The following is a 22,931-nucleotide window of genomic DNA, read 5'->3' as shown; positions in this document are numbered from 1 at the left end:
TCTTGAACTTTGCCAAGATGCTGAGGAACTGTTGTGGATGAACATCAGGGCTGGAAAGCAAAAGGTCAGCTTTCTCTACAAAACGAAGAACACTGACCCAGCTTACCACGCGGAATAAATATTCTTGACCAAACAACCTCTTGTTAAAAGTTCGATCCCTCATGACACGAAATGTGGATATCATGAGATATTTCCTCTTCTTTCTCACAAACAGATTTCCCTTCACATTATTTTCTGATTAACTGAAAATGAAAGCTTTGGTGTGGCCCCTTTGCTTGTTTGATCTTTGGCTGCATGGACACTACACAATGACCGTAAACCAGACACGCTGGCCAAAAAAGTACTTAGTCTTGTTTGTGATTATGAGTGGCCTGATTATGTGAAAACTGACAGAGCACTTCATATTGTGTGTGACTCATGGCTTGAAACAACTTAATACAAGACATAGTATAATGTACACAATTGTGCTGTAGGAGCACAAATGATCACCTCAGCACCTTTTATTTTTTTTATTTTTTAGCAAATTACTGTATGCACAACGTCTAAACAGTGTCATGCAAACTGTGATTATCAGCATGAGATCATTTACCCTCCTGTTAATTTTTAAACACTTGGGAAACATGCATGAGTATGCAAGAGCCCCGGAGGACCCGCAAATTTATCTGCAGGTTGCAAGAGAAGACAATCATTTGTGAAATCACTTTTGTGAAACAGGCCCCTGTCTGCACAGCTAACAGCAACTAAACTGCTCACAGAACAGGCAAGATATTATTAAAATGAATCACAAAGGACTTGTAAGTTTGAATCACTTTAAAAGGGTCACAAGCAAATCACCTCTGATTTTAATTGACCATACATTTATAATGCTTGAATTAAATAAAAACCTGGAGGGAATAATAGAACAGCAAAGAGGAGAAAATATCCAAGAAAAATAAAAGCAATGCCATTTTCTGACAGCTCAAGACATTTTACAGTACCTTAAAATAATAGAATGTCTTTTTATTTCTTTATAGAAGCTTAAGGACCCACCCACAGGGATGGAACACAGAGGGAAGAGAAACTACTGCTGCATCCTGGATGTGGTACAGGATGATGGACGATACGCTTAGACCTAAACATCACATTAATCCTCTGGCCCAGTGTGACTCCCCCAAGGACGCAGCAGCGGTTTCTCCTCCACCACAAGCACAGGGCAAGAGACAGGCAGATTGTGAAGAGGAGGACACACTAGTTATGAAGCATGAAGAGCCAGACTGGCTGGTGTAGCTCCAGGAAATGGAGTGGAGAGAGGAGAAGAGGGAGAGGAGACCATTGGAGCGAGAAGAGCAAGAGAGGAACATTAGAGAGAGAGCCGAGAGGTTGGAGAGCAGAGAGTGAGGACAAACTTGCAACAGGGCCGCTGGAGAATGAATAAAGGGAAAGAGAGCACTCAGAGAGAGTGCAGCCAGAAAAGACAGATTGCCATTTTATAGACCCTTTAAGCTCACACACGGGGTGGGGTGGCGGGCTTGTAGCATGTGAGGGTTAGTGATCCTATTATATTATGCTCTTGTTTTATTTTCCATATTCTATTTTTTATTTGTCTATTTATTTATTTTGCATTCTCCATTTATACCTTAAATTGTACTTATTTAACGTTTTTGGTTTTTACATTGTCCGCTGCTGCTATCCCACAAGCTAAACTCTTGCTACAATCACCATTTTGTTGCCAACATCTGTTTTGCCAGCGTAAATGCATTTAATAATATCACATTATTAACACGTTAACGCAAATCAATTGTAACGGTGTCATTTTTTTTTTAGTTTTTTCTAAGCTGTGGCCACTGCTAGTAACGTAAGAAAAACTACAGGATCCGGTTGTAAACCGGAAACAAAACAACAGGCACGCACGTGTTTGGTCTAGCTGTAAAAGAGTAGGCTACCACTTTGTGTGGATCTCAAGCGCAAAACGGCGAAATGGATGCGAACAAGATTCTGAATGGAAGGTTTAGTTTCAAAAAGTTGCCAGATGGGTTGACTGACAAGACCAAAGTTATCTGTGTGTATTGTCGATGTGAACTGAAATATCACCGTAGCACATCCAGTCTGAAATACCACTTGATGGCCAAACACACAGCGAATGCGATTTCTCCGCTGCCACCGTCAAAACCAGGTGACAATGGATGGCTTTCGACAGAGGGATATGGATGCTGTTATGTTCAAAGGAAACTTAAGAATGTAAAGTTTAAGCCATGGTTTAACTGCACTATAGGCTGAGTCCTAGTTTACAATGATGTGCACTTTGTAACATTATTTTGGATCACCCTGTTTTGATCCCTTGAAGGGGCTTTTTTGTAACCAAGTATTTATTTTCTTCTCAGCTGTTTATTGACAGTGTTAAATTGTGTGAGATTTGATTCATTCAAATGTGAATGACTGCTCAAAGTGAGACATTCATGGGATTAATTGTGATTAAATATTTTAATCGATTTACAGAACTAATTTAAATAAACCCTTTTTAAAACCAAACAGATCAAATACTTTTCCATGCAAATAATGTTCTCAACATTAACTTACAAGTGCAACTATGAAATTAATGAATTACGACATGAGATTGTCCACTCAGACCAGCTACATATCCTTTTTTTTTATTGTGTGTGAATGTTGTGTTTTTGGGTAGCAAATGTTTTGTGTAATCCTGGTCAAAGTGCGCATTATGAGAGCACTGTACCATGTTTGTTGACTACCTTCTGTATATGTACAGTACAAGATAGGCCTGGCACGTGACAGTATTACACAAGAGATAGAGTTCACAACTATACTGTGGCTAGATAAGCAAATTTCCATCAGTCAGTGAAGTGACAGTCCAGATGTGCTGCATTATCCACTGTCCTCAGCATCTTTCTGTGGTGAAAACCAGCAAATACCATGCAGCAGTAACTCATCAATGCAAGAAGACACACAGGCTTTTGTATGAAACTCACTTGGCCAAAGCAAGGAATCCATGTTGCTGACAAAAGCACCTTTGATGAGTGCACTTCAGGCGTGATGCCTGAAGAATTAGCAGCAAAGACATTGGTTTAGACAAAAACAAGTAAAACAGAAGTCACTTATATTGTCACTGCAGCCAAGGCTAATGATGGCATGAAGACTTTTCAACTGGACACATAATGTCTGGCATTCTGGTTGCCACCTGCAGTGTCTAGTCTTCTATACTCATGGGAAAGAGTGGGATGTAACTGTGATCATTTCATGAGGGTTCAGCAAAAGATACACAGTGTTTGAAGGGGAAAAAATCATGAAAGTCTGGAATTTTTACCAGCTGAGGGTCATCGCTGTACTCTGTCCTTCGGAGAATTAGGAAGCTTCCTCTTCCCTTTGTAAGCAATTTGGTCCTGTCTTGCCTTGTACAGTCCTCTGAAATACCTCGAGGCATGAGCATTTATTACTTTCCTCTAATATCAGGGAGACCAAGGAGATCAGCAATGCAGTTAATCACTCAAGTCAAGCTGTTGCCCAGAGTGTGGGATGAAGATCTGTCTGTGTTGTACTGTACCTCTAGAGCTCGAGGGTTGTTTTTTTCCAAAGAGGCTCCAGAGAGCTTTTTGTCTCATGATACTGAAGCTTTGGTTTAACATTTAAACAGAGGGTGCTTTCATTGTTTGGCACCCTGGGAAGAAATTAACAAAAGAAAAAAAAAATGAAAAAGTGTCTTTCTCAATTTAAAACTAGAACCTAAAATAATTTGAATGCTTAAAACCTGAAGTAATGCATACGACATATAATGTTACAGTAACTTAATTGTTAAATTAACACCGGCATGATCTTGCAGGATTAAGACAATTGACTAAACAAAGTAAATATAGAAGTAAATACATTTTGTATAATTCGCTTTTCTCAAACTTAACACATTTTCTAAGTATTGATCTTTATAGCTTAAAATTCACAAAAAGACCAATAACAGAACTTGTGTGCTGTGTGAGGTGTTTTACAGATGTGTGTCTGTCAAGTCCACATGGGATTTTGTTTGCGACACCGTGGTTGGCCAATGGACACAAGTCCTGCATTGCTGACTGTGCCACGAATATCCAGCGCTCTGAACACATTCAGGGCTAAAACGCTCTGTTACTGTCACCAAGAAGAAGAGTCGCATCTGCTGTCTGATGTCATGAGGCGTTTTGTATTTAGGCTGAGGTCGCTGATTGAGGTTTACCATGTACTCCACTGCCTGGTCCGCCTGCGTGACACTGATTTGGGGGCTGAGCATGGTGGCGCAGAATACAATAAAAATGCAAACAGGCTCGTACTACATCAACCTTTCATTTTCCATTTCATTTAACAAATTCATTTATTACCCCACACCATTTACTTCTTCATTATCTTGACAAAATGCACCATTATGGATGTTAAAATTTCGGGGGAACCAATGGGACTTTATCCAAATTAATTCCTGGTTTCAACCAACACCACAGTTTTGAGTCTCAAAATGTTGCATCTCATGCTTCATTTACTTGGCCTGCACCTCATACTGGGTATGATTTGCAAAAAGAGGCTGCTGCAGTACTTGCTTGGCAAATTCAGGTGGATGAAAAACCCTCATAATAATTACATATGTGTACTGGATTAATGTTGACTGTAGTGGTATGAAATGCATTCATTAAAACTGTTTCATATCTCAGTATTCATTCTCGGTGGCACATAGTGCTGCCTCATAACATGAGGTACAGAGGTTCAAGCCACAGCCCTGCAGAGTGTTTACTTTGGTTTACATCAAGCACTCCCACTAACTCCCCAAAGACATGCATGGTGGTAAATACTCAATAGTTCACATGTTATTTTGTGCCCTCTCTCCAATAGGCTTCAGTTATCTGTGACCCTGAAAAAGAATAAGTGGGCAAAAAAATGAATTAAATTAACAGATTTACTTGTCTTATTGATTTTCTTATACAAATCATTCAAACCAGCCAATAATCCTGGAGGGAAGTGCATGTCCCTGGCTGATTTTTAACAGAGATGCACTGCAATGAGCGCTAGCAACTGAATGAATTTGGAAAACCAGATTAATCAAACATTGTCTCTCCACTAACACAGTACTCGGCTTATAAGATGCAAAGCTCAGCCAGTGCCCTGTGCTTTAGGAAAGTGCCCTCATTCTTCTTTCGCTTCTCTTGTGTTTAGAAGCAACTCAGCACTGATAAATGTCTCTATAACCTTGGCAAAAGTCACACTGAATACATTCCCGGCAAGTTCGGCTGTCAGCTAGGGGTTGAAGTCAAATGCACAGCCTTTACTCTCAACAGCATAACTGCTGTTTATCACTATTGCAAGCTGTGCTCTATTCCTCACTGACAATTGTTATGGAAGCTCATGAGTAAAATCTAGAAAATATCTGTTTGGAAACTGACAGTGGCTGACATATTCTAAGAAAAGCAAGCAATAATCAGCATTTCCTAACAAAACCTTTGAACTTTGAAGATACAGCAGTACTTTTAATTACCCTCTAAAAGCCATATAATCATATGGGACACCATGCCATGTCATAATGAAGCTGGGTTCCTTCTAAACTTCCACTCAGCTGTGGCCAAAAAAAATCAATCCTGCGCTATTTAATTAAAGGCCAAGCTCACATTACATCAAGTCCTTTCAACTAGACTGGGCTCTCCCTGTGTGTGCAGCAAGCCTCTGTTTTGCTTGAGTGTTTATATAAGGGGAAATACTTTGGCATTGTTGGCATTTATTTGGATGTGTGACCTTTTTAACATGCTTTCAATTGAGGTCCATCGTGTTCTCTCACTGAGGCAAAGGTTTTGTGAAAATGCCACAGAGTGGCAGTGTATAATGGGAGAGTAATAGGGAGGTAGTTAGATATGTCTCCAAAAGACAGATAAGGTGCACATTCAGAGAGATCCTGCTCAGAGAACAAGTCAATGGATTAAAGGGTTTTTAGCTCCATTCATGATTCCCCCGAGATCGGTCTGTGTGTCTGTGTGTGTGTCTACATAGGCACACATAGTATCTGTAAACTGGACCATCATTTTCTTTACTTTGTTCACTGCTGTGTCTACATGCCCCCAAAATCTCTTGAGCTACAAATTGGTTGTAAAATGAAATTGATCCAGTTTCAGGCATTGGCTCTTTCTGAAAAGGCCTCGTTCACCGAGATCTTCTGATTTGTCCTCTCTTTTCCTCATGAAATATGAATTCATTTGACAATCTTATGGTTTTATGGTATTTGGAGCAGTTTGCAACTGTTCTGTGCGCAGCCTCTTATCACAAGAGTCTAATAAGTGTGAGGACTCACAGCTTTCTTCAAGTCTTCATCTGGCTCAAAAGCTACAGTTTGTTCAATCAACAGGATTAACACTTCAGCTCTCTCAACAGCCCACAGTGTTGAGAGAGTAGGAGCACTCTGTGACTGGCATCATAACACCAATACCGCCAGTACGGTAAACATGTTGATACCTGCCTCAGATTTTTCTTCTGACACTGTCAGACTGTGTGGCTGCAAATGCCAATTTCCAAATCCAAATTCCAACCAGGTTCTGTCTGTACTCACAATACACTGCAACACTGGTAAGTCGCCTGTCAGATGTGTTTTACAGACGCTAAGCTGCCAAGAAACATTTCCATCACTGTCTTTTTGTGTAGGATGAGACCATTTTAAGTGCTTGCATACTCCCGCCTGTTATTCTGTTTAATTTAAAGAATGAGGGCAGAGAAAAAGAATTGAATTCTGCTGGTGACTTCAATATGTGAAGCTGCTCAATTTACAGCGTGCAAAGAATATTGAGCAGGGCTAAAAAATATACATTTTGACAGATTTCTGATGAATGTTATACAATTTTAATGCATGGTAGACGGTACAGACGAGTGAACAGCCTGAAGCGGTACATCCCAAGCTAATACCAGCAAACAATCAAACACGCTCTCTAGACGAGGAGGAAGCTGGTGAGGCCGATCTTCTAATAAATCTGTTTTGTGATTGTATAATCAATTCCTTCTTTTAAAAGCAAAGCAACACCCTGCAAATGATATTTCTGTTGCCGTGTAAAATAAACACACACAATCATGGCTAATATTCTCTTTCCTGCCTGTTCTGGTGTTGAGTCAAATTCCCTGCAGCATTCAAGGCTAGCGCCTGTGGACCGAAGCCTACATAGTGTTTTCCAGTGCTACTGTCCACCTCCACACCTGTGCTGTGTGTGTGGGTGTCAAGAGCAAAGTTCTTCTTCATAGTTTAGTTGCATTAGGCTACTTTGCAAAAATACTGTTGGATCATTTGCATCTTCAGTCATGACTTGCCTCTTGCATTAGGCAGGTTGCGGCGTGATATGCTGGCGGCCTGCGGTCCAGAGAGTTGTCCCTACTCACAGCTAACAGCTTTACACTCACTGTACACATCACATTACATATACTGCAAACTAATATATTCTGTTTGATTAACCGCATGGAATATTATAGCAAATAGTGTAATAAATAATCTACTATAACATGCTTTCATATTTACTCTATTTGTCAGTCCATATTTTACAATCAGCTCTATCTGAACATCATGCATTGATTCTGAAGATACAACACTTAGTGAAGCCTCTCCTCCATCATTCAATATTCTGTGTTTTATTGCTTAAGAGCCAGTGAGACTCGACAGTCAATACTTGTGCACATGCAAAATATTTCAAATCAATAAAATGTTATTTATTTATCTAATGCAATTAGCACAGCTCCGTCCCTTATTTTGAGAGGCCTGCACTGTGCCCTGTAAATGATGGGGGGCATTCTGTATGGAGTCTGGGTTAAGAACACCGTGACCAGGCGTGAATGTAGAGTCATCCACCTTGGTGTTGTAATTAAGAGATCACAGTAAAACTGCTGTTAGTGTCAACTTTCACTCACCTCAGATTTGATAAGATATCATTTCCATTACCGCTCCTCATTTTCACTACAATTACTGAAGACATTCTTTTGAAAAGGTTGGTTAGAAAAATAAATAATCAAGTTTTGTTTTGATAAAAGAGCAAGAGCCACAGTTAGCGGAGGGAAGGAAACTGCACTGGCTCCCCATTTATCAAAAGCTCTCACCAGATAGACAATATTGATCTGAGATGTGGAAAGGTAAAGCCAGTGGGAATCTAGAGGCAATCTCTCTTTTATGCATTCTCAAACCTGCATTGCAGCATTTTTTTTCTCTAATAGATACCAGGGTGGTTGTCAGAGCTGTCAAATCAGTATTTGTGTGTGTGTGTTTCTACGGGTATTACTACAAAAAAGGAAATACAAATTGATTGTCTGACCATTCGTGTTACCTCCCTTTCTGTTTCTTTGTTATCGCCATGCTGTCCCCTGATCTTAACTTTCAAGCTGGTTAGCGAAATCCACATAGCCTGAAGGAAGTTACCAAAGTAAGACCCACGTTGCAAAAAAAACTATTTACCCTTATAGGCTCTTCTTTGCCCTGACCATGTTGCCAAGGACAGTGACAACCACAGTGCAGCTAATTGGGACATATTTAGGGTCTGCAATTGACAGGCAATGTCAGAAACTAAGGTTATCCTCAGTTAAATTGGGATGCCTAAGTTTACTACAAGGTCAGACAAAATTGGCTGTCATTTCTTTCTGCCTTGCCCAGGTGGATACATATTTTTGCTAGTACCGGGGCTAATAGGATCCAGGTGATGGACAGTTGTCAAACTCTGCGTACTCGCAGGCAAGGGAGACGAACTTATTCACGGAGAATGAATTACTGTTTCACATTATCATAAATTATTAAACCCTCCATTTTAAACATTCATACATTTCATATATAATGCATTTTACCAATTAATTTCTTTCATTCTATGACTTGTTTTTATTAGAATCTCCCATGACTAGAACAGGTGCTGGCTACCCAGTCACTGTTTTAGTAAAAACCTAAATTGTACATAACCGGCGCATCACTGCATATTACTATATGTACATTATACAGCATTTATTTATACCCTATGGGGAGCGTTCCACACTCCAGGAGGCCGGGGAGCTCCTGGAGATTGTTTGCGGCATGCTGAGGTCCCACGCAGATGTAGCAAGCAGGGGGACGATCACCTGCTGCTTTTTAGTGTTCCGCTCTTGCAATGTTCAACAATGTTGGAGCCTAATGAGTTCATTAGAGGGCGTAGCCTGCATGGAGGGGCAGATTTTTGTTATGGCGTCGGCTGGAGGCATGCAGCGCACTCGCAAAACATGTAGGTCTACATATGACTTTCTTAAAACATACGCAACAGCTGTGTGTGTGTGCAGTTAGAACACACTGAATTAATAAACACATTCAACACTATGTGGAGAAATGCGTCTATCTCAGAGCAGCACTGAAAAAAGATGGCCATAATCTCCTGAAGAATCCCTCGGAAATGTCACACACCAAGTGAGTAAGAGCTATTTGTGAGCTTTGCTTTTAAACTTTGAGTGATCATTGACTGTATTACCATATCTAACACTGCTCGTCTGTTACAGAAGGCTTGCACCAGCAGCCCCTGCACGCTAACAGAATATGGTATCCGTCTCAGCTTAATAGAACGACTCTGAAAATGCCAAATTACTTTATCACTTTAACAAATTTCATTTGTTTACAATGAAGAATTTTCAAATATCACTTCCATGAGGCGGTTCTCAGGAGACAGATCACAGGCAAAAAAAACCCAAAAAACTTAGCATTTTATATTCCTTGAAGCTACAGCAAAGTTCAAGCTGCATGCAAGGCTTATATCATGTTCATTCTAATGGCCTTGTTTTGCATGAATAATTATTAGTACTACCAAATAATACACTAAGGGAGTTAGGTCAGTATATGCATATTTCACCTTGTTGCATTTAGTGTTCCTTGAAATGACCAGTGTGTTTTGACCGTAGCTTAAGTTATACCTTCAAAACAAGCGCAGTTCCCAATTCTTGGGATAGTGTGTTGTGTTCCTGGGATAGAAAATGTCTAATTTTGGGGAAAAATATTAACCCCTGACAGTTTGATATTGAAACCACAGCTTCCTCAGAGAGGGAACTAATATCATGCAGTCGTGCATGTTATTTGTGTTAAAGTAATAGTTTAGGAAAATGCACTTGTTTGCTTTCATGCTGAGATTCAGACCACTCTCATGCCTGTCTGTTAAAGATGAAGCGACAGCCAGGAGGCAGTTTGCATAGCTTAGCATATAGACTGAGGGCTCTGTACAAAGGTTATAAAGTCCACTGACCTGCACTCTAAAACTCACTTAAATTAACTCCTTAAATTTAGTTTGTTCAACTGTGCAAAAACTGTGTAAAAAGGGGGCTGGAATATTTCTTGGAACAGTGAAGACAAGACTCCAGGAATTCTTTGCGAGTGTGATCTTCTAATCGACGTCTCGGCATAAAAGCAAATGTCAAATTATTCCTCTGATATTTGTGTGATATATGTAAATGTCATATGCGAGTGCGTGTAAATGGAAGGTAACTAAGCATATTTAATCATGCGCTGTTATACGAGTCTTTTCATTGTGTGCAGCTTTATACGGTGTTTCTCCTGCACCGCATTTCAGAGAAATATACTCCATTACATTATCTGCTGCATGCAACTGCTAAGAAATTATATAACTAAACAATAGTTTGTTTCAATATTTACATGGTTACATAAGCTGAGAAGTGCTGTAATGACCTTGTTAATTATTCAAAAAACTGTGAATTAACAGGGTACTGAATATTCTGTTCTGGGGCTCCCTTTTAACACAATCACTGTATAAAATGCTTTGGATGTTACTTTTGAGGCCCAATGGAATGAAGGAGATGACAAACTGTGGCAGTTCGATAACCCAGTGTTTTTGGAGTCTGGAGAGACAAATGGTGGGAAATGGTCGGTCCAGAGGTCAGTGGTGTAGTGCAAGGAAAACACGATGCTTTTTCATGGACGTATCGGACACCGACAGCGCACGCTGAGTGAAATGTGTGTGTTCAGTGTGTCCTAAAATGCTGCAATCTACAAAAACTCCTCATGACACTACAGCAGCTGGTTTAATGCAGTAGCACAGAGGTGCATCCACATGCTGTCCACCTCTGATGACTGGCTACGATCTTATCAATTAAAAGGTAACACCTTAATCATAATTCTATCTACATCACAGCAAACCGCAAAAGTTTGGCGATGAACAAGGACAATGTTTTTAGCCAAAGGACCTCTTTGAAATTCTACATGATGCTTCCAACTCGATACATTAATATAAATGAAATGATACGATCTGTGAGTGTCAACATTAATAACGCCGGCTGCTACTTCAAAGGAGGACTTTTTTTTTGTTGAGTGGTTAATAAATTGCTATGGAGATAAATAAGGCAGTCCTCATCACTTGTGGTGGACAGGTAAAGAATGGGGTGGGCCCATTGTTTGCAGCCTTTGAAGAATTGCATGACTTCTAGCCTTTACTAAAAGAACAATAGTCTGTGTGGCTGGTCAGTGCTGCAAGCTACAGTAACCCCACCCTCTGGTTAGCTGGCAGTATTATCAGCCCTTTACTTTGCCCTGCATATGCGATCCGTGGTTGATTTTTGCACAGTAAGCTCTACATCACAAACCAACCATAGCTGGACCGGCCCCCTTAAAAGCACCATTTTTCTCTATATGGCTTTTTTAGAAGAAAAAGAGAACAATTTTCACTGAACAACTGGAAGTCACCTCACAGCCCTAGTCTATCCATATCCAATCAGATATAGTACAGCAAACAATGTGCTTGTAGCCTCCCATTTTCTACTCTGATCTGCTGAAAGCTCACACAGAACTTCACTGACAGACACAGACATCCTTGGTTATCAGAAAATAACATGCTGTCACACTGCTAAACCACTAAAGACAAAGTATGGTTCCCATTATGTGGGCTGTGCATTAGAGCTCTTCACACTAAATGGAAGGACATGAGACTCCACTATTATCAGTAGTTTGAGCGGCACTGTGAGCAGATCACCATGCCAGCTTCGCTTATCTTTGCGCTTGAAATGACTGAATCTGAATGATAATGTTTTGACATTCAGTAGACTTTAGCCTTCTCAGAAAATGAAATATACACGGCTGACATACAGTGGAATCACAGGTTTTAGTGCATTTTTGTACATTTTTTGCTCTTTTAATAGGAAGTGCTGTGTGGTTTACTGCAGTCTAATGTAACCTTATGCATAATACCACCAGGAATAATATATGTAACAATACAAGACTTCTCTTATCAGCGTGAGTATCGGCGTGGATCTGTGCATCTCTAAGTGGACGGTGGGCTTCCATACAGATTCAGTGGAGCAGCAGCTTTAGCAAGCAGCAGTGTTTTTGTGGGCCGATGATTGTGCAAACTGATTGTCTCAAACTTTGAGCAAATGTGACACCTATCTTGGTGGTTAAGCTGTGCAAAAGCATTACGGTGTGTTTGAGGTGGCTTTTAGCTTGGGGGACATCTGTCATCTGTCCACTCTGTCTCTGCAACAGCTGCTGTCATTCACTCCTCACTTAATCCACCTAGTGTATCTATCCACAGCAAATATGTTCAGGGGCTATTTCTCAGCTAAATCACTTCATCACAAACGTCGTCAGTGTTTGGGTAGAGGAACTTAACAGTTGGAAGTTTTTTTGAATCCCTTGTGGCGACGACTGATGCTGATATTTAATGTACTTTGCAGAAAGCTTACTGATCAAAAGAAATTAATTCCACATGGAAAAGGAGGGGGGAAATTTCAGCATCCTCGTTGCTGTAATGAAGTCTAACTTCTTCGGTGGATTAATTAATTTCCTTCCCTGAAATAATTACTTTGTTATTTCTCCCCTTGCTTTAAAAGCATTTTCTTAAACTGCCTGACACAGGTTCAGGGGGTAGTTGTTGGGGTCAGGAGTACAATTGCAGACTGACAATCTACACCTGTAAGGGGCAACAAAGGAAAGCCAGAGTGAGAAAAACAGAAAGCGATGTCGTCAGTTTCACTATGGGATTCAAAGCAGCAGGTTTGAAGCAAAATACATTTCCAATATTTAATGAGAAATGTAGGAAAGTGTTTCCTCTTAGTGCTACTTAGATGTTTTGGCCAGAGGCTGTGTCTGTAATCCCTACAATGCTTTCTCAGTTACGGCAAAAAATAAGGAAAACACTGTCTGGAACACTCAATTAGGATTAGACCTGCGGCCATAGATTTACATTAAGTGTTCCCTTCTCAAAGTGCAAAACATCAATACAACGTACAGCTAAATGACTTAATTCCCTGTGATTGACATGGATGTTAAGGGCACATGGCTTCAATGTGCAATTTTCTGTATATACGTGTTGAGAAGTGCTACTTTGTAGACAAAGTTGGGGGACTGTGTTTCTATGCAGCCGCAACACAGAGACGTCAATGCCTTTGAGAGAGGATTTCACAACTTGGCAGTTTGAAAACTGGTATCTTTGTTGATTTATGCACACCCACATACAAACAGAGAAAAAAAATGTTTTGGTAGAATCCTCACAATTAAATGAAATCTTACATGGTATGTACAAGCAGCGTGACTTGCCAACAGGCACCCGATTAAAGGTGGGCTGAGTCATTCCAGAGAGAGATTGTTGATTTTGCCATCTCTTATTCACCATGTGATCGCACAACACTAGCATGCCAGATTTACCGTCCCCCTCTATCTCCCCTCCCCTTCCCCATGTCCTGTGCATGAGCACGAACGCCACCTGTTGCTGATTAGCTGCCACAGTATTGTGCAGCTCAGACACTTTGTTTTCGATCTACAGAGACAAGGCTGTGCAAAAAACACAACACAACCACGCACAGAACAGACAGCCAGCGATCATTCTCCAGAATGACGTTACTCACCTTTATAGTATCCATATCCACAGCCTTTAGTTTTTCAAATACAGCTGAAGCTTAAAACCTGTTTTGTTTTATTCATATCAAATCCACATTTCGAGATCTCTGGAGAGGCAAGATTTCTCTTTTGGTACTTGTTCAGAATATGTCAAAGTGCTTTTTGAAGGTACACAAGCTTCATAATTAACTTCAAAGTGAGTGAACAATGGACACATTTTCATAGGCTACATGAATTGACCTCAGTATTGGTGCTGTATGATACGATATCTGAAGTTAGTTTAGTGTGAATGTGAAGGCTTTCTTCTGTATGTGTTAAAAAAAAATAAAAATCTGGCTCTTATTTCACTGCATTTCCACACTGCATTTAATTGTTAAGATGCTGAGAACAAGATAATCCAACAAGGGATTTTTCTAACAGGTGGTCGAACCCTCCATCAGTCTGCTCAGTCTCTCTACAGGATTCTATCAAATAACAGTATAAATTACACATTTTAAAAAAGGATTAAACCGTTAGAGGAAATGTTGTATCATTGCTTTGATGAGAACTTCAGACCTACAAGTCAGACTTGTGTTTTTCTCGTTCTCTGCTGATGGGAACTGCTGAGGCTTTAAGTTCCAGCATGACGGCCAGGTTGACTCCTTGTCGAGGAGCACAGACAACAGAAAAATAATAGCATCATGCTGCTGAGGATGGCAAAGGAGACATCTCTGGAGGTTTAGGCAAGGGCTCACCTTCCCTATGGGCAGGCATGAAACTGGCAGAAAAACATTGTCCTCACTAAGAAATTATTTTTATTTATAGGCCAGCCAGAATAATAAATGTCAAATGAAGGATTTTTTTAAAGGTGAGACACAGCTTAGTGGTAGCTCTGTTCTGGGCACTGGTTTACCTATGAGGCATTAGACAGACATTATAGTCTTGCCGTGGCCTTGTATAGCCTGTAGTGTTCTTTAACAAACAAAAAACTCCATATTAACCATTTTACATTGTTTGGATGTTGTGTTTTCAGTTTGAGGATATATTATGGGGTATTAAAATAAATGGTGGTGGGCTGCCTATAAGTTGGCAAACAGGTTCATGGCAGCCTATTAGTTTTCCCAGACATAATGGTGAGAATGAACCAATAAAGGCCAAATACTTCCCCTCTAACTTTACCTCAGCTTTCTCTGTGAAAGTTAAGAGTTAACTTCAGAATTTTTAATAAGATAAACAAGGTTGATGATTATGTTCTCTGCTGCCTCTCAACATCCTACAATGCAATAAGAGACACTAGTTAATTAATATTTTAGGAAACCATGAGGGAAATCTGAGAAAATTCCAAACTGGCGTACAATCCATAAATCACCATGGAGGAACACTGTCCCAGCAACTTCAAGCCTGTTACTGAATGGTAGATATTCACTCTTTCGCTTTTTGAGATCAAGATTTGACCCAATGACCACAATGTGTTATTTTCTCACTGAAAATATACATCATATTTGCATATGATACAGGACTATTAAGTGTTGAGTGTTTAAAGTGGGTTTTGAAACACGTTTTCCAATGACTACCAAAATGACCTATATGACTCCAAATATCCAAAATATATGACCTTTGGAGAGTACCAGCAGGCACACCAGGCAAACACATGGTTAGCGTTGTGAATCTGCTACAGCTTGGTTTGGTTTAGGCAACAAAACAACTTGGTCAGGTTCACGAAATGATCACGGTTTGAGTTAAAATAAGCGTACTTATTTAAGTTCAGTTTGGTATGTAAGTTAAACTAAGCCAGCGTTGACTCTTGGCCTCACTCGGGACCCGAATAGTGGTTTCCTGTGCTTGACCAATCATCCACCCCAACCTCCATCCTCTGCTGACTTTGTCGCTCGTCATACTATGTAACCTGACCATTATTTTCGCACCCTGGGCTGCTACATTCTGCTTTTCAAGAGATTTATATTTTTTTTCCACTAAGGGAAATTTTCCCTCTAATTTTCCCTTCATGAAACTAAAAAGGAAATCTACAGCACTCTCATGGGTTTAGTCAGTTTTCACCCAATTGCCAAATAGAGTTCTAATGGGTTTATCCAATCATCTAGAATCATATATCATATCATATTTGGGAGTAATTGTTTAAATGGATTGCTTTGTGAGAAATTGTCTCTGTATGCAAATATCAGAGAGACTGTTATAACACTAATGCACCTGGCCTTCATTTCTCTCAGACAGATGAGCTAAAACACTATAGATACATGTTTGTGAGAAGCAAGATCAGGCGCTCCTCATTATTGCCCTTGGAGCTGCATCTAATCTGGCTTCTGCTGCACAAGGTGAAGGAGTATTGATCCCTGGACACAGTATGTGTTGAATGAACAGTAATGAAAGCAGCTGTGAGGATAGAGACAGTTTATTATAGAGGCTTCGCTTTGCCTGCAATATGCAATAAAGGACATTGCACAAAAGGCTTATCAAAGAGCCACAGACTGTATTGACATTGTGAGTCATCTGTGTCACATATTCTCAGCCTGTAATCATTCAAACAATGTGCTTTGTACGAATCTAAAACAAATCAAAAGAAAACTAGTTGCCTACATAAAAATTCCCTCCAGTTTGTGCTCACTTTCACATTGTTTTCCCAAGTGTTGATCCTCAATTTTCAAGCTGCATGATGTGATTTAAAAATGAAAAATTACAGCAAATACTATAAAATGTTTCAATTGATGTGCTTAACACCTTGATTGTGCATGCACTCACCCCAAGAGAATACCAGATGTTTGATTAATCCACCTAATTGTTTTGTTTTAAGAGCTCAAAAGCTTCAGGTGAGAACACAAGTGTAATTTATGGACAAAATCAGCCTAAAACAAAGAAATGGTGCATTACATATCTCAGCTGTAATTTCTTTTAAGCGCAGCATCAGAGGGATTACTTAGCTGTCATCAGTAAACAGGACACTTGCACGCTAATGTCATTAATGCTAACAAGCTTTGTGGAGTTGTGCATCACAATGAAAATCAGTAACTCAGGGGCAGCTGGTTTTCATGCTAATGGCAGACGAAGTTTTAGAAATCTGACTTTGTTGCACATTGCAGCAGTAGAGATACTCTTTTTGAAAGCTATCTCAAGGGATTTAGTGTGATGGTGCTCACATCCAAAAACAGTTTATTGATTTCTAACTGCTTGTATCTGCATGTGAAGGCACAGTTATGAGTGATGTTTTTATCCATTCAGTGCCAGCTAAGAGAAGACTGCAAATCATCTGTGTGACCTGTAAATAAAGAGCTGAGACAGTTCGTTCAAGTAGATTTCAAAGGCAGATATTATGTATCATATAATCAAGTTGTGGCTGGTATGAATGTCTGTTAAAGTGATTCTCACCTACTGAGCAGAGTTAGCAATCTCATCATGTATGGGACAATGTTTAAGCGTTGATGGGATTTGTAGCTTAGGGTGGAGATGTCTCCTTTTCATCATATCCAGGATTTTTGCGAACACAATATGCCTTATCCATAAATTTGACCTGCTCTTGTAATTCAAAATCCAGTCAGACTCCCTGGTAAATGAAATGAGTTCATCTATTCTTAATAGAGAGTGGTGAATTTGTTGCTCCCCCGTGAAAAATGACAGGCTGCTAACAAACGATGCTGGCTGATCTTGACCTTGGCACACCTTCTTTGACTCCTGGTTGTTTTATAATCAATGTTGCCATTTGTCTTTGTCATCACTCTCATGGTAATTTGTAACTGCTGAGCTAAACAGCATTAAACTGGACATTAGAAATCTGCACTGAAACTGTGCACGTAGCCAGATTATTGCAGAAAGCAAAAAGATAAATGTCTGTTTTCACCATTTGCTATTAGTAATGGATGTCCAAGGGACAGTCTACAGCTCATGAGAAATCCTTTCCCACAGAGGAATGTGATGCATTTCAATAACAATGACAAGACCAGTACAGAAAATTAAAATTCATGGTAAGAGACAACTCAGTACTCATTACACAGTTTGACACCTAAAATAAGGTACAGTGCAAGATTGCTACAGCAATAACTGCCTGGCACCAAACACTGCATGCTACCCTTGGCAAAATATGAGGATCTCACAAATTACCACTTTAAATGAGAAATGCCACTTGATACTTCTGTGCAAGTGCGTGTGGACTGTGGTGTTTTATGCTGCCACCTGGGCTGCTAGAACCATGTGGAGAGCAGTTTGTATATCTGACATTTTAATATAATGCCCTCTAAAACACCAACAACAGGAGAAACCATGGCTATTAAAATCGGAGGCATCGCCTCTGTGACACACTCGTTGAGTCCACCTTTTGTATAGAAAATGCTTGGCACAACTAAAATGAAATCTTATGTACACAAGCTGGTGGATTCTCGCAGCCAAGGGCCCCACCTAGTTGACAAAGGACTTTAAAGCTAACAGCTGCTGATTAATCACGATGGGTCTAAATTACTGGCTGCCTCTCAACCGGGTACGGAGCTGGATGCCCAGCGCACTAAGCACCTCCTTTGCATGTGCTTGACAGCTGCACAGACTAAGTGCCACTTCTGCCTATTTAGCTGCATCTTTCTACTGCTTCTACAGTAAGCCAAAAATAGCCTGTAACCACAGTGTGTTTAAAATGCTATCCCACATTCTAATTCAGTTGTTAATTTGTTGGGAAAATGGTTCATAATTGACTTTGGCTTCATAGTGCTATGACAATCTTAATGACTGGCATTCAAACTACATATCACTATCTAAATCTGAAAGTTGCATGAATTAGTCATAACCTAAATGATAAACAAGGCTAAGCTTCCCACAGTGACTGTAACTCAGTCCTCCCTGCAGTTGCAGAATGCATCTAAAGCTGTTCTTGCATACAGCCCATTACATTCACTATATAAATAGGATGTATTGTAATTCAAAGAGTAGAGCAGCAAAGGAGCAACCAAACGTTCTGAACTGTGTGCACACTCCTGTGTGTTTAGTGAGTGGGAATCACCAGGTACCAGATACTGGTGGGTCTGTACCGTTTGTGGTTGGAGTGTGGGCTGACAACATTGAGCCTTGCTGCAGGCAGAGCTGACAGGAGATCGCACTCACACTCACTCGCTGTCTTTACGTTCAAACACACACAAGTAACACGCCAACCAACAGGAACCTACAGTAGGGGAATAAATAGATGGCTCCTCCATCAAATTAGTAGAACCCTACATTGACCAGACTTGTCGAGACTGCTGAATTTTGACAGTACTGTCCTCAAACCAGACAGCAAAAAAGCAAAATGAAAAGGTTGAATTAAGCACTAAAAAGTAAAACATAGTGGAGCAGCACACTGGCAGTGCCAAGTGCATTAAAATAATGCAAGCAGACGGTTCAAGTGCAAACATTAACTATTCAGAATGCTAAAATAATTGGCCTAATTCAGTTCTGTTATCTCTGTGGCGATGACAAAATTAGCCAGCAAGGACAATTATGATTACACAGCAGCAAATGCTGAAACAGTGTTTGGGAGGCTGAGCCATGAAGCATGGATGGATGGTTTATTGTTGTGGCAGTTATCAGAGAATAAATCTGCTACTGATGAAATTCAGGTTGCTTTTATGAACTGTGTGCTACAATCCACTGTGAAGTTGGCAAAATGTGTATTTTGCAGCTGGTATGTATTTTTACATTACATTACATTTTCTACATTGAGACAGCTTAAGAGTGAGCATTTCTTAAGTTTGTCTTTAGGTTAAAGATGGTCTGACTTAAGAGTTCATGTAGGATTAGAAATAATTTTTATTTCAATAACAATAATATGGTATATTAGTTGATTTCACATTTGAACATAATTTGTTTTTGTTGGCTTTGGTTTTCATTAAATTCAGATCGTCAGTCTCAAAGATAGTGCAGGTAAACTTTTAACGAGGTAAAATGTTTCCAAAGCACAGAAGAGCACAGAGACCATTTTATTGTTTATACTTGTAATAAATTGGATGATGCACTGTTCCAAATCTACGCACCAGAGGTCTTTGATTTTTTTAATTTTTTTTTTAAAGCAGCGTATAGTTAATTTCCTCAGTGTATTTCTCATCATCTGAGATCATGTGCAATTCTCTTTTGCACTTATCAGTCCAGTAAGGGTTCATATCAAGGCCTCCCTGTCCACTGCTAAAAAGGAAACAAATTCTCCCTCCCACTTTGCATTCATACATTATTAAAAAACAATAGTTTTAGGCTAAATGCTTAGTTGTCAAAATGCCAGTTCCTGTTATCAACAAATGCGATTCCAGAAGTGAAGATACAACAGCTAACACGAGTCATCCAAATTGGACTACCAGCTCTATGTTCACTGTTCATCTCTCCATGGTAGGCATAAAAAGGAACTATTGCATGATTGAGTTGTATTGCATGGCACAGCATAACACCACAGAAAGGTCTGAATATTGTTGAGAATTGTCTGAACTGTGAAATACGACTTGCAGAAAGGGACATGCTGTACCCGAGCTGCTTTTACACTTCAAATTCCAAACTACACAAATAACCTTGTAAGTTTTTTTTTTTTTCTTTTTCTACAACTCTGTGTCCAATTTTGACATTGAAAAAGTAATTTCTCATGATGTGGGTTTCCAGTGCTGTCAACTCCACTGTGAATGAAAAAAAAAAATCTTTCAACCGCTTTCAGCTCACTGGTCCATATGGTTGAGTTCCAACAGCTCTCACCAAATCCTTCCATAAACCATGGTCAGCCGTATTCATTAAATGAACTTGCACGAGCCAAATGTGACACTCACTGCAAAATGATGGCAAGCCAAAGAGCACACTTGACTTTTGAAATTGAACATGTAGCAGTCTAACACCCCTCGCCCCCTAGTGGTCAACAACTTGCTTAATGCAGCTGTACAAGCTTCTCCTGTAATGTGCAATCTGTAGATGTTTGGGAGTGTTCCTAACCATGTGCTAACAGAGTTAATGAGACATGGATAAGTTGATGTACTAATCTGCTGAAGTGATGAGTAGCAATATGAGGTGGCCATATTCTTATAGTTCAGGGCAGCTAAATTATGAGGAAATCAACTTTGGTGACCTGAACATATTTTTTAAACACTGCTCAAAAAAACAAAATAGCATAAAATGCTTGCTTTTAAAAGGCAACACCAATTGTTCTGTCAGCAGCTGCAGAAGAGATGAGGGCCTATCCTTGGAGCACCTGTCTTGTAATTGTCAAAAGGAAGTGGATGTCTGTGTGCACGTATACGTGTGCATGTGTGTCTGTATGTGCGTCCAAAATGTGGGAGTATATCTTGATCCACAGCAGCTGCCCCTCAAGCACAATGACAAGCACGCTCTTTGTGTAAAGTAGAATAGAATCCGATCTGTTCTATTTTCAGATGGAGCCAAATCCTATTTGTTTGTTTTTTTTTCGTCCCAACAATACTGTTCCCTAATCACATTAACACTGTTGATGCGAAAAGTTGAATAGACATAAAGTGAGCACTTTTATCAGCAATCCTGCATGAATCGTACATTTCATTTCATTTCAATCATTTTCTCTTCAAATTTAAACTTTGGTATACTGAAATGACATTTGTGAGGCAGTTTGTAATCATGTTTCCTTTATTAATGGAATTTTCTTTATGATGTCCATATCCTTATCATACTGGCATTCCATTATATTTCAGAGAGCTTATTAAAAAGAACTAATCAGAGGTCTTGGAGGCCATCATTCTTTCACTGAACATTAACTGCTTTTGTCAGCAAAATAATGTCACACACTAAGTGACATGCTCACCTCTACATGGACAAAGCACAAATCCAGAAAGTGGAGAACAGAGGTAAAATTAAGTCTTAATGGTTGAAAGTCCCTTTCACCCAGAGAGAATATGCTTGACAAAAGAGGCATAGTTGATGCACCCATTGGCATCCTCCTGTCCAGCCATCAGTCTGTCCACCTCGTCTTCTGTCATCCTTTCTCCCAGAGTTGCCAGCACATGACGCAGCTCTGCTCCCATGATGGTGCCATTGCCTTCCTTGTCAAAAACTCTGAGCCCCTCCACAAAATCCTCAAAGTTGCCTTGATCTTTTGCACGGGAAATATGCTGCAGCATTGGCAAAAAGGTCTCAAAGTCCACCATTTTAGTGCTCATGTCCTCTGGCCGTGGTTTCCCGAGCACTTTGAGCACATCTGCATTGGTAGGGTTCTGGCCCAGAGCTCGCATCACGTCTCCGCACTGGGCGTACGTGATCTTCATTTCTCCGGTTGGCGTGCGGTCGAACAAGGTGAAGGCCTCCTTGAACTCCTCAATCTGGTCAGCGCTGTACTCAAGAGTGATGCTCTTGGGATCAAACGCAGGCTCCTTGGGTGGCTCAGGCAGTGGCTCTGGAGGAGGAGCTGGCTTAGCAGCTGGAGCCGCATCTTTCTTTGGCTCTGGCTTTTTGGGCTCAGGTTTCTTTGGTTCAATTTTCTTTGGTGCCATGTTGTTAAGGGATTCAAAGGTGAGCCGGAACTTGTTGAGAAACACGCAAGAGTCTGAAGGGATTCGAAGTGATTCCCAAGCACAGAGGGTCACCTCTTCCTCCAAAGCTTTTATATGTGCTGTGTCTAGGGAGCAAGATAGCAATTTCCAACAGCACACCTATAAAAGGAAGAAACCTGAAATAGATTCCCATAGCAAGTGATGTCAACATTAAGTATTGTTCTCAGCTGCTGTCATCTAGCCGACAGGGCTATTTGCTGTCATTAGCAAGGGTCCAGTTGCATTAGGCTGAAAATGCTCTGTCTCTCTGATGGACAAAGGGATCAGAGTACAGCCGGTATATGAGCCCATGAGGGAGAGGGACCAAAATAGCTTTGCTCGCTAACTGCTGAAAGTCTGGGAATCACTGCTTTCTGGAACAATGCTTTGTGCGTGTATGTGTGTGTGTTCCTCCAGAATATTGTTGTGGCGAACTCACAAATAGTTAATTATTTTATGTAAGAGGTCTCTGGATGGATCGGTACGCTTTGGGACTTGCTATGATGTATTATTTTTATAATAAGAGGAGGGCATCCCTTTTGAGATAATAACGTGATAGGGCTTGAGGGAAATGTATTAAACCTGCCTTAGAATTTATGTAACAGCTTTATAGTTTTTTAAGAGACAGAAGGTCTGCCAAACCTTTTTTCAATGAGAGA

At 40.2% G+C, this 22,931-nt stretch overlaps 1 protein-coding gene across 1 annotated transcript; it reads right to left on the bottom strand.

Moving 5' to 3' along the window:
- Positions 1-21,447: 21,447 nt before the first annotated feature.
- On the bottom strand, positions 21,448-22,300 carry LOC139348529 (myosin light chain 4-like). Its single transcript, XM_070988726.1, has one exon. It carries the CDS (start codon positions 22,231-22,233, stop codon positions 21,625-21,627), a length of 609 nt encoding a protein of 202 aa, XP_070844827.1. The 5' UTR covers positions 22,234-22,300; the 3' UTR covers positions 21,448-21,624.
- Between the last annotated feature and the right edge of the window lie 631 nt (positions 22,301-22,931).

Source organism: Chaetodon trifascialis, chromosome 20, assembly GCF_039877785.1.
Source record: "Chaetodon trifascialis isolate fChaTrf1 chromosome 20, fChaTrf1.hap1, whole genome shotgun sequence".
In the NCBI taxonomy this organism is placed as follows: Eukaryota; Metazoa; Chordata; class Actinopteri; order Chaetodontiformes; family Chaetodontidae; genus Chaetodon; species Chaetodon trifascialis.
Note: the sequence above shows the minus strand (reverse complement) of the source record. Positions and strands in the feature narration are given on the sequence as shown.